The sequence below is a fragment of the Microchirus variegatus genome (assembly GCF_963457635.1).
Source record: "Microchirus variegatus genome assembly, chromosome: 5".
Classification (NCBI taxonomy): domain Eukaryota; kingdom Metazoa; phylum Chordata; class Actinopteri; order Pleuronectiformes; family Soleidae; genus Microchirus; species Microchirus variegatus.
Genome location: NC_139806.1, coordinates 27,205,272 through 27,217,996, shown reverse-complemented (window position 1 = coordinate 27,217,996; position 12,725 = coordinate 27,205,272). Strand labels below are relative to the sequence as shown.

Below are 12,725 nucleotides of genomic sequence, written 5' to 3'. Positions count from 1 at the left end.
CAGTGTTGATTATACAGAATGTCCATTACTACATTGTCATATATCTCATTTGCTCTCATTTGTTTGCTTTTATTGTATTCTTTAATAAATGATGACCTTTAAAGTTAATCTTGCCCCATTAAAAACCGCTTATTATTCTGACCTACCAAGCATTTGCTAACATTCCCAAAGACAACGTACAGAAACAACATTTTATCTATAATTAACTGGATTTATGCATTCAATTGAGTGAACAAACTCTGCAGCTAATCCTGCATTTAGCCTTTTGTTACTTCATTGTTTTTGGTTTAGGGAAACAATGGAATCAAACAAACAATAAAAGGTCAGACAATGTCTTGACTTCGTGTTCGTTATGGCCAGAAGCAACACGCGTATCTGATAAATATGGGCATTGTGCTCTAAATTGGTAGCATCACAACAATTTATGAAAAATGAATAAAAAAAGACCTGCTATAAAGTTGACAAAACGTATGGAAAGATGCCTCGAAAACAAAGAATAGATTGAGTTGAACGCGTCTTGCCAACTTTGCCACTCTGTTTCCATCAGGAACTTAATGTTTCTCTTGTGGATGTAAATAAACTTTACCTTTTCAACTAAAAAACAACCAAAAAAAGCAGCATGTGTACATCAAACAACTGCCAAAACCTGGAATTAAGACTTTACTGGTTTTTATACGGCTACGTACATCAACCATCCAGTGATCAATATGTACGTAATAAGTCGAAATAAAGCAGCATATGTTCATTCTCACGGGTATCATATGGGCTGTGTCCTTAAATGAGAAGGTAAATGAAAGTAATATATTTCGCGTAAACATATGGCAACGTGCGCTACTATACCAGCTGGGCGTTCACTACCTCTGCACACTTTTCTTATATTCAGCAGGTCGTTTAGCCACAAAAAACATTAGCATCTGTTCATAATCTGGTTTCCAACAAGAGTGGAAGAAAAAAAAATAATGCATCAGGTATGTCTTTTTACTGCTGTGGCTTAGTGTGAGGTGAAAGTGGCACCACACAACACGTACTACTTTTCTGGTGGACCATCTGCGGGGGACATGAACGTACCCTTTATTTAAGGCAGAGTGGAGAACCACTTGTCATTAAAGCTGCATCAGTGAGCACTAAGAGCAAGATGGTAAAGAGCAGTCATTTGTTTCTGGAACAATTTGTGTCTTATTTGTCTTCACAATGCTAAATCTGGGAAAAATTAAACAAAAGTGCTGCCAAAATTAACTACTTTTCGCCACAGCTTTGGTAAAGAGTTGATGTGATGTATCGTTTGCATTTCGTGAGAGTATAGCATGCTTTTGCTAGCTTTTCCAGACTTACAGATGCCAGCTCATGATGATGTATGACATCTGTTGTGGCTCTGGAAGAACATTCTCAAGTCAGTTAAGAACAACGGATAATTTTACAGAAGTTGCTACATGCTAAACAGCATTTACTTCTACATTTACTTCAGCATTTAAAAATCTGTTATTCCTTATCCAAATGTGCCCTACTGTGAGTCAAATGACACATTTGCATCACAGTAGGGCAAATTTTGAAAATGGAAAACAGATTTTTTTACACCTCAGTGAAAAACTGAGGGAGGGAAGCACATTTTCTAAAAATACTACTGCTATTCTAGCAATAAAAAGCCACATTCAAATCGGTGAAGTATCCCTTTAACTTAAACACTACCTAGTTGCATCGTGGAAAAAGCTGTGTTTGTGTGCGCCAATGTTTTTAGAGCTTGAGCAATATTGGAAACTAAGATTTTGTAAGCATATCTGATCAGAATCTGATCTTCCTGACCAACTAATCCGATCTGCATGTGTCCACATTGACATCGTCTGGTACACTAAACAAAAGAAACAAAATGGACGACAGAAATCTGTTCTGTGCACCTTTCTGTCCCAAATAGTGGAGCTGAGGTGCAAAGTTTCTTTTGATTGATTGATTGCAAGGAGGAAACTGTTTCGTGCTGCCATCACCGTTGGAATGGCAGTCGAGCGAACGAGCAATTTACATTTAATACGCCTCCAATTAACTTTGCAACTCTCCAGATCTACATCATTGTTGTCGTTGTCATTCGTGTCACGCCGCGAGTGACACAGAAGACATTTTGAAATCCTATCTAAGAGACAGACATTTGGATTGAAATGGGTCTGCACAAATTTGATCAGAATCACATTCGAAACCACCTCCATATGTGTTTTTTTAGCTGTTCAGACTGCCAAAAATTCAAGCTAGATACAGTCTGGATATGCTTAAAACTCTGATATGGGCTGCAGTCTAAACAACAGATGTTTCAATTTGAAGAAAATTTACTTAACTCTATCTAACAGCCTAACAGCCGATCTAAAGTGGTTGCAACATGTGAAAGACGCAACATTCCCGTTGATCACATCAGGAGCAAGAGATCCTCAGTGACTATACTACTGTATGCTGATGATATCAGGCTGTTCATTGCCCCAATCAACTATTACATTCAGGAAGTGACACACATTTCTAATGCAGGAACTAGTACCAGGAACACAGGACTTTACAAACAACTGCCTATGTCCGTTTCCACCACACTAACCGGGAATTAAACGGAAGAACCAGGTCGACTTTTTTGGCCCTACTCGGTGGGCAGTACTTGGACAAAGTTCAGGAACCTTCAGGGAGGAGCTTGCAGTGCTAAACAAACCTGGTTGTGCTACTGCTTTTAATTTCAGCCGATCAATCTCTTCAACAGCTCGTAAAATCCCCTGGCATTAAAAAAAAACCCAGCAGCTCAGCTGTTTTTAATTTGCTTTGTTACTCGAGCTTGTCTCTTTACAACAGCATGGCGTAAATCTCCGTGTTTATAGTTGCTGTAGTTTTTGTCCTGTGTTGTTATAAACAGTGTTTCCTGTGGACGACCACAACTGTGGTGGCCTGAGGTTTAATTTACTGCCAAAGGTTTCACCATGATCTGATCAGTTTTAATATTAAATAACTACGTTTGTTGAGTGCCAGCTCCAGAGGCTCGTTTCAAAAAAATCAGATTCATATGGATCTCTTGAAAGCTCTGATATGGATTCATAAAAACCTCAGATCGAACAGTCCCTGAATCCCCTGCAGAAATCAGTCACATCATGGTCAAGTCTCGCCTGACTGGGATAGACTCAGCAAACAGCTAAGCTAACAGCTGGGTCAGCATATTTGTGCCTGTGAAAATCTCTCAAATCTGGATTTTATGTGACCACCATCGCCTAAGCTCACTATACTAAAGGATAACTGGCCAGATTTCGGCTCCGGCTTCCGACGTTCGGATTTTAGGCTGATTTGAACAGATTATCTGGTCCAATTATCCTGTAGTGTGAGGGGTTAACAGGTTAACATTGATTTTAAACATCATCAGACATCTCAGTATTCCCGATTTCAAATCGTAAGAACTCCACAACCGGGAAACGGATGATGTGTAGGGATGTAGATGTTGATTCCAACTTCCCAGCCATGATTTCATCTACGTTTTTTTGTGTTTCTCAGCACTAAATTGACAACACCGACAGTCCACCTCCATGTTTGTTTATATTCTTAATTCCAGCGATTCCCAAATCCCTGGAATCTTCTCCCCGAAATCGTTTGATTGAAGGCCAAGTGTGTGGTCCTGCACCTTGACTGGATCGTCTAGTCTGTGCTTTCTCAGGATTAAAAACATTGAAAACATATCCATGTGGGTTGGAGTGAGGCATTGAAAGACTCCTGCAGCACTTGACTGTATGGAGCTTAGCGTATAGAGTATTCAGGGGCAGAACAACCTCTAAAATCCACTAGATAGAGAGCTCTTTTAATATTATTAGGTTATACAAGAGTGTAGGTAGCGTATATGACTAAATAACTAAAATGTTCATTTTAATACATGCTGTCATTTGTTTTATCTTCACTGGAAGCAAAGCCATAGGGAGGAGGGAGGGGAATGCTAACAGTAGGAGGTGAGACAAATTTAATCAAAAGATGACCAAATGATGACATTGGTGACAGCAGCTTTAATGAAATTGATTTAAAAAATAAGTAAAATAAAAAAAATTCATTATGTGGCCCTGTGATGGACTGGCGAACTGTCCAGGGTGTACCCCGCCTATCGCCCAATGTCAGCTGAGATAGGCACAGTACCCCCCGCGACCCTCTGGTGGAGGATAAAGCGGTAGATAATGGATGGACGGATGGATAAATCGGATCTTGTTTGACTTGAAATGCAACGAAAACCAATAATCGGTTTTCTCTCTGCTTGTAACTGCAGTCATGTTCAAAGCTCACAAACATAATCCAGCTCTGGAATCAGACTGAGATGGCAGTCATGATATTCTGAAGGGGGTGGAGGGTGGGTAGTGCTGTTTGGAAGCTGCCTGGTGGAGGCCATGTCATAATGAAGCAGTGCAGCTGCGACGAAGATGCCTGGGAGGGATCACAGGAGATCAAAGAGCGCTCCGTCAAAGAAGAACACCTTGCCCTTGACAGCCTTGGCTTGTGGGAGTCAGCTCGCTGCAGCTCGGCACATCGGCAGATAAATACTTATAAATACCACACCCGCACACACTCCTTGCCCTTGACTAGTATGTCGATGTGTGTTTGTGAAGTGGTGAACATGACCGGGGAGAAGGCGGCGGGTGTCAACAAGTGCCTGACACTCACCTCGCTGGATGCTCCAGAGTTTCTGAGGGTCAGAACACACACACACAAACAATCCGGGGCTACTGCATCATGGGTGCGTGTACAGTATATGTTGGGGAGATGTATTTTTCCTATATTTTCATTCAAGTTAAAAGGTCAACACATGAAATATGTATTGTATCTGCAACGCAAACAACAGTTGCAGGTGTGTAGGAGAAAAGTATGGAATGAAAATAAACTTTTAGATTGTTTTTCAACTTAGAAATGCACACTACACTTCATGTGAGAGGCATAAATAATTAATTTAAATTCTAATGCACTATATTGTTGAAGTAGAAGCAGCTATGCAAGTTTTGGATTGTAAAGTCTTATTATAATATCTTTTATCTTATTTTTAATACAAATATTCGACGTTCGATACATTAATAATATATAAGCTCATTCGAAATGGGGGGCCAGTGCTATATTTACTGTAGGTTTGGGTGAGCAAACTCAATTATTATGGCTTTTTTTTTTTAGGCAATTTCAGGTAAAATGTTCAAATTACAGTTGGGAGTGATGTTGGATTTGAAAATGAAATAAAAAAAACAAGCTTTTCTCTCTCTGCCTACCCATTAGATGCCGAGCAATGCATCTGTGTTTAGCAGCAGTGTGTGGGAGCAGGGTTAGATACACAATCTCAACACACACAGACACACACACACACACACACACACACACACACACACACACACACACACACACACACACACACAAGGTTGCCATGGGTCAGACAAAGAGAGCAGTGAGAGGAGGAGAAGCTTAAACAGCAAGCAGCAGCTTAAATTACTCCCCATCACTCGCAGAGCTTCTCATTTCATGTTTCAGGTGAATCACAATGAAGTCGTGTTCAGTAACGTTTGTTGTCTGACATGTTAATAGCCAGCCAAGGCAACAAGCACTGCTGGAGTCTGATAGATTGATTGCAGCATTTCTAAGTGATTAAACACACACACACACACACATCCGACACATAAAAGACTAGCACCACACAGAAATTTAAGTATAAAAGTAAAACTCTTCCTTTCTCTAAAACCTCTGATTTCCAACTGTCATCTCACTTCCAGCTTTATTGTTAATCCACAGGAAGCGTCAAACATGACTCGGGATGCCCGAACCTGTGGAGTCCAACAAAGTATGATCATTTCCTGTGATTATTAGCCTACTACATTTAGAGGGGGAAATGACTATGAAGAGAATACAATTACGAGCACGGGTTTAGTTCACTGGAACAATTTCCTCTCTAATGCCAGAAGTGTGACAATCTACCTCCTGATACCGTTCTCTGAAAACTGGTTGGTTGGTGCCTGGTGTTACAAGGGTAATTAGGTTTTTATTTACTGACTTGTAATTTAAAGCTGAAATATTAAGTTAAAGCTGCAGTGTGTAACTTTGTTGTTGTTGCAGCAGTGTCTTCTGAAGTCAGTTTTCTTTCTCTTTTTACAGATCGTAAGAAAAGCCTGATCGTAATAAAAATATGTCATGTAAACACACCAATCGTCATTTTTTACATATGTGATCCAAGTAAACATGACATTATTTCCATTTTGTTGATGTAAACAAAGGAATTGTAAATTCCAATTGTAATATCTTATCAGAATTGAGAAAGTTTGCATGTGTAAACATAGCGTCCGTCTTACTTGCCCATACTGCAACCAGGAAACTTAATTGGAGCTGCGTGGTGAAGGAAACAGCAGCGGCAGTGATTGGCACATAAATGTAGTCAAACAGGTGTTTGTTTCACAATCGTGGAAACTCAAAATCTTGATTAATACATGATTGAGAAGTTCGATAGAAGTAGAAGCCATTTCTGAAACTTCTTAGACATCATGCCACGTTGCATGAAGGCATCTCATTTATTTGTGTTTTGTGATTCCTCTACTTCACCCGACACAAAATGTGCCACTGTGTGAGGTGCAGGAACATCACCACAGACATTCTTTCGACAGACATTTGTCTTTCTTTAAAAGTTACAAACTACAACTTTAAATACTTAAAAGGTGGATGGAAGAAGACCGTATTTCCCAAAAGTTAATCGACAGCTCTGAACTTAACAGAAATATACAAGAGGAATCTCACGTCTCCACCATATTAATCGTGCAAATAACTTGTATATGAATGAACATATGTTTTGAGAGGCAGGGTTGGGGAACCATACAACCTGCCTGCCGCGAGTGGAGAGAGACGCTCAAACAACAAAGCTGTAAACATATGGGTCTTTCAAAACAACATCTGCTCAGTTTGAAATCTATATACTATTATTTATATGGTTGCAGAGGTTGACAGTATGTTATACTGAGGTCAACATTCTGCTCACAAGCACTTAAAAATAATCCCATGAAGAATCCCAGACCAGGTAAAGTCAGGACGGAGTATGTCCAGCATGATAAATGAGCAGGATAAGAGCAAACACAACGGATCATTAAAACAACACCATGTTTCTTCTGCTGAGCAACATCCGCCTCATTGATTATTAAACAGGTTTGGGCTTTGAATCTGCGTGATTACGCAGTTTCAGTATGTGCAGAAAACACACCACGGATTGCAAATGGTGAATTCTTTTACTTTGCAGTATTGAAATTGGGGTTATTTTTTCCAGCGAGCCTGACTCACTGACTCTGTGACAAACATGCCAAACTCCCGCTGGATTCCTTCATATTTTAACAAATGTTCAAAACATAAATCAAATGAAATATACACTGGTTTTAATGATGTCTCACCCTTTTTTTTAGCTGATACTACATGTATTTAAATCTCAGACGGGACAAGAGGCAACATTCTCCGTATTACAAGTCAGTAAACATTAAAAACAAATAGTGTTGATGCTTTAATTGCTACAACAGGTTACTTGAAAATGTATTCTGTGATTTTATTTAAACAGACACAGCTTCTTGGACATGCGAGTAATGTAGATATTATTCGATGCTGCCTCCGTTCACACGCTCCCCGATAAACGCAACATTTTATGATGTTTGCCTTAATCTCTCCAATGTCTGTCTAATTTGTACCACTGCCTGCAAAATGAACCAGTGAAACTGGAGATAGATAAATAAATGCATCACCGAGACTGATTTCCATGTCATCCGATCATATCAAAACTGCTTCGGACGATAATTAAACACATTAGATATCAATCACACGAGACATGGCGGCGCTGAGAAAAGCCCACACTCTCTCAGCGCAGACAGAGATTTAACACCCTCTCTTGAAATTATACAATACATTAAACCTGTTATTGCTGCATAATATTTCGTTTTTATATTCAATTATTTTTCTTTTAATGATTTTAACTCTATTTTTGTAGTAGTATGGGTCAGTGTTTGCCATTAATTGTAAATAAATGCAAATTAGTAGCAGTAGAAGTAGAATAAGTAGTAGCAGGCAGAAGCAATAGCAGCATTAGTAGTGGTCGTAATAATAGTAGAAGTAATTGCAGTTCTGTCATAGTATATCAGTAGTGGTAGTAGTAGTGGTTGCTGTTGTTGTATTGTAGTAATCGAAGGTAGGTAGTTGTTAGAGGTGGTAGTAGTAGTAGTAGCAGAAGCAATAGCAGCACCACCAGAAGTAGAAGTAGTAAATATAGCAGCAACAAGAGGTAAGAGCAGTTGTAGATGTAGTACTAATAGTAGTAGTAGTAGTAGCAGCAGTAGAAGTGGTAATTGCAGTTCTGTAGTAGTTGTTGTTGATGTTGTATTGTATTAGTAGAAGGGAGATAGTAGTATAGTTGGTAGCAGAAGCAGTAGCAGCGAGAGCACCGATAATAGTAGTTACAGAAGTGTAGATATACTAGAAGTCAGTAGTATTAGTACTAGTAGTTAAGAGTTAGCAGTACCAGTGTCACATATGTCATCTATATGAGATTAATTCCAACGTACTTTAATCGTGTCAATGTTTTTATGCTGAAGCTGCAGTTTACATGACATGGCTAATTAATGCGTTAGCTTCAAACATTTTCATCTATTATTGATGCAACACGATCACAGAACCAACCCTAAAGAAATTGGAAATTGGCTCTTGGATTAAAACATTGTACATAAATGTCTGTCAGTGGTTGACTGAGACGTTTCTCTCCAGTTTGTGTACACAACTTAATTAGAGAACAGAAGCACACACGGCAGTGATGCAATCAGCGGTGTTGTGTAATAATACTCACGCCTCAGGTCTTTGAAGTAAATCGTCTGCCTGTTGGGGTTAAGCAGCTGTATCACGGAGTCGTCGTTGTTCTTCACCCGGCAGCTGATGATCGCTGTCTCCCCCTCCACCACGGACACATTGTCTGTCACCAGGTTCTGACTCACCACTAGACAGGACAAAGACAAGGACACATAAATTATCATGGGCGAGGTGTGTGTGGGGGGGCGGGGTGACGCAATCAAGACGCCTGAGCTTATGATTACTGTCTTTTCCAGGTCGTAAAAAAATAAAGTCGCATACAAAAAACAACACACCGGCTCTTGAACAAAACAGTGACGGCCATGAATCAGGGGTAAAGCGGGATGTCACTCAACTGGAAGGTAAGGGGGTTCAATCCCTGGCTCTACTAGCACTAGTGTTCATGGAAACCCAGAGTCAGATTTCACTTGAGAAAAGTGAAAACCTCAATAATGGCAAATCATTTATTTTCTATTTGAAAAACAGAAATCAAGGGGTGAAATTAAACTTGACATTCTTTCAAGAATTACATGATATATTTTCCTGTTTGTAATATTAATAAAACTTCATAATGTGTTTTTAGATTAGATTTTTCTCCACCCACAATATAGATAACATATAGCTTGTAATCCTCTTGAGTAATCAAGTCCAAAAACTTTGTTCTGTACTTTTTGCTCCTTCCCTTCTCAAACAGACGAGAACTACTTTCGTTTTGTTTTTACAACCCTGCAAAGATGATGATGTGACATAAAAAACGCACTAACGCACAGTAAAGAGGGGAAAGTCAACTGTGTAGGTAGGTTGTAATGGGCAGTGACAAAGATGAAAAAAGTGAAATATAGAAATATAGACGACAACAATGCAATAGAGCAAGATATTCCTCACAGTGCAGGTTAATAATAAATGAAGAAATCAATCCTATTTTGAGTTCCTGGAACCTTTTTGAGTTATGAAAACTATAGTAGAAGTCTTATTTCTTACTCAAATATACCGCAGAGCCTGTACTTTCATACTTTCCCTTCAGCGAAGAAGTCAGATCAATGTGTATATTTTTGCTTACATAAAAGTATCCGTACATTTTCTTAAATACGAGATAAGGATGCGAGATCTCCTGCCAGCTCTCGACATGATATAACATTTCATATGTAGAGAGACATAAACTGCCGCTGAAATAAAACAATTGCATGTCCACCGGAATAAACACTACAGAGTGACCTGGAAAACAGTTGAGCAAGCCTGCGGGGCTGAGGAAAACTGGTCACGGCCATCATCGGTCATCAACCACCGCTCAAGACTGCTGTACTTCCTTGTTTCACAAACAATATCTCTGCCTGAAGAATGACAAATGGATTCTTTCTGCCTTTGTGCTACTTTGATTTGAAAAACTACAGTAATAACATCGCAGACTTTGCTGTGGGCTTGCATCATTGTTGGGGCTGGTGTTGAGGCTCGAGTGGCTTTAGATTTATTTTAAATTACTGCTGCAAAAAGCAAACACTTGGCAGCTTGGCAGACGAGGATGATGGTTATTTTGGTCCCCGGAGCAAGATTTTTATGATTAGATGCGCACACACACACACACACACACACCGAAATGCATACATGCTTTCGGGCAGCATGGTCAAACATACAGACAAAATCAAATCACAGGTCGAGGAAATTCATCCATCCATCAGATTATCTTTTTGAGCGTCGCTGGGGGGAGCTAGGTCCAATCCCAGCAGACAGTGAGCGGCAGGACACACCCACAACAGGCTTCCAGCCAATCAAAAGGCCAACATACACTTTCAGTCATGTATCCCCAAGAGTTTAACTATGTGCAACCGGACCTGCTGAGTTTCTTTGAGGACATTTCTTGAAGAAGCCTCTCAGAAGAGAGGCGTAATGTCTTCAAGAAGAGTCCAGGTCCAGTTCAATCCTGGGTGCCCATATCTACTCTCCTGAGGACGCAAAGACCAGGATGAACTTGTGGAGATATGTGCAACTGGACCTGCTGAGTTTCTTTGAAGACATTTCCTTGAAGACGCCTCTTAGAAGAGAGGCGTAATATCTTCAAGAAGAGTCCAGGTCAGGTTCAATTCTGGCTGCATGCATGTGTCTACTCTCCTGAGGACGCAAAGACCAGGATGAACTTGTAGAGAAAATGTCTGCAGGCAAAGTACTGCATGTGAAAACGCCAACGTTTAGAGACTAACATCTGAGTGAGCTAACGTGAAAAGAGGAGAAACCCAGGAAGATCCACAGCAACTGAATGAGGGAGTGTCTTTCCTACTGCATCCTCAACCCAGGTGCCAACCTCTTGTGTTTGTGAGCATGTCCTACCCAGACAATCTCCGGCTACAACTCCAGATAAAGTCTCATCTAAACTCTCTGAACCTCATCAAGAATTCATTAAGGACGCAGAAAACTGCAATTTCTATGATGCACCGTGACAGAAACATTTATGTGTTAAGATCTTTGTTGTGTATTTATACCACAATTTCAACCTCTAAGTGTCACGAGGAGTGCTGCACACTGTGTAAGGTAGTACATAACTAAGCCACATATTACCTTGGTTTGATTTGCTTTTATTGCAGGAGCGACGACAGCAGTGCTGTACACACGAACTGGATATGATGCACCAACACAGTCCATTAAGTTGGTGACCTAAATCATTTCGGCTGCCGCTGCCACCAAACACAGACATCCACCATGTACATACACATGGTGATTCTGCACCGTTGCAGCTTCGGCACATCAACGATTACAGACACGTAAACATTACTTGTTGATTTTTCCCGTTGCTGGAAGCTGCAGCTCGAGTGCAGAAGCATTAGTTTTGTTTCCCGGGATGGAACCATTCAATTTCGTCTGTGAAGAAAACTTCATATATATATATAAGTCCATATTTATCTGACTGCTTTTATTGATTGATGAGAAAGTAGCCATGTGCATTAATAAAGAAAATTGAGGTACGCAGTGCATCATGGAGTTGTAATCTAATCGAAACTGTGAGACAAGTGAAGACGCGCAGCTCTGTAGTCTGTGTCTGAATATAGCTACATAAAAACAAGACGTTCACACTCACACTTATGGTCACCTGAGATTTCCAAGACGATAACTGCTAAGATAGAAAAACGAATGGATTGAAACGATCGCTGCACAATTATACACAATTTCATGAATCATGAATTGTATGATAATGTATGTTACACCTTAGAATGAGGTGCAACAGATAAGGTCGAGATTTTAAGGTGAAATTAAGGGGGGGGGGGGTCTTTGTAATGATCCAGATAGAAAACTAGTAATGATGAAATGAAGTGACTCAGAGGTAGGGCAGAGACTGGGAAGCGGAATAAACCAAAATAAATCAGAACACATCAACTGCTAATTTGCATGCCTCAGTTGTCAAGCACCTCTAAATATCCCTGCCGATTAGGAGACGGGGGAGGATGAGGTGAGAAGAGAGAAACTGCATCGTCTGATGCTGACAGATAAGGATAGACAGCTTAACGAACGAGATTCAAATCAGCATCCCCTCGGCCTCCCGAACGCAGCCCTAAACAAATGATCCTTGCTGTCTTTAATATTCAACGCTGAACCTCATTTTTCAAAGATGTGCAGCGGTGAGCGGCGGGGTGGACATCTGGTTATGATAATACGCTAACACACTACAAAGTGCATATCAAGGCATTCACCAAAGGTTACAAGGCGGCGGCGAGACGCCGCGTGGCGTCCGCTCAGCTGTGACGCCGACGCCAGGCGAAGGTATAGCGGGGTAGGGCTTCAAACGGTGGCCGCCTCATCAGTGACATAATTGTTCCTGTTGCGCTGAATAAACAAGCCTGACATGCAGGAGGACGCTGTGTGGAGGCGGCGGGGGGGCTAATTAATGGCCAACAACAAGGTCTCCGAGGACGAAGTCAGAG

The 12,725-nt window shown here is 40.5% G+C and overlaps 1 protein-coding gene across 1 annotated transcript in view; it reads right to left on the bottom strand.

Annotated features, from left to right (window-relative positions):
• cadm1a (cell adhesion molecule 1a) overlaps positions 1-12,725 on the bottom strand; it is a gene marked incomplete at both ends in the record, with an annotated part of 408,015 nt that overhangs the window by 107,931 nt on the left and 287,359 nt on the right. The window contains one exon of the mRNA XM_083889853.1: positions 8,819-8,965. Within this exon, the coding sequence (XP_083745979.1) occupies positions 8,819-8,965 (147 nt within the window). The remainder of the gene's footprint in view (positions 1-8,818; positions 8,966-12,725) is intronic.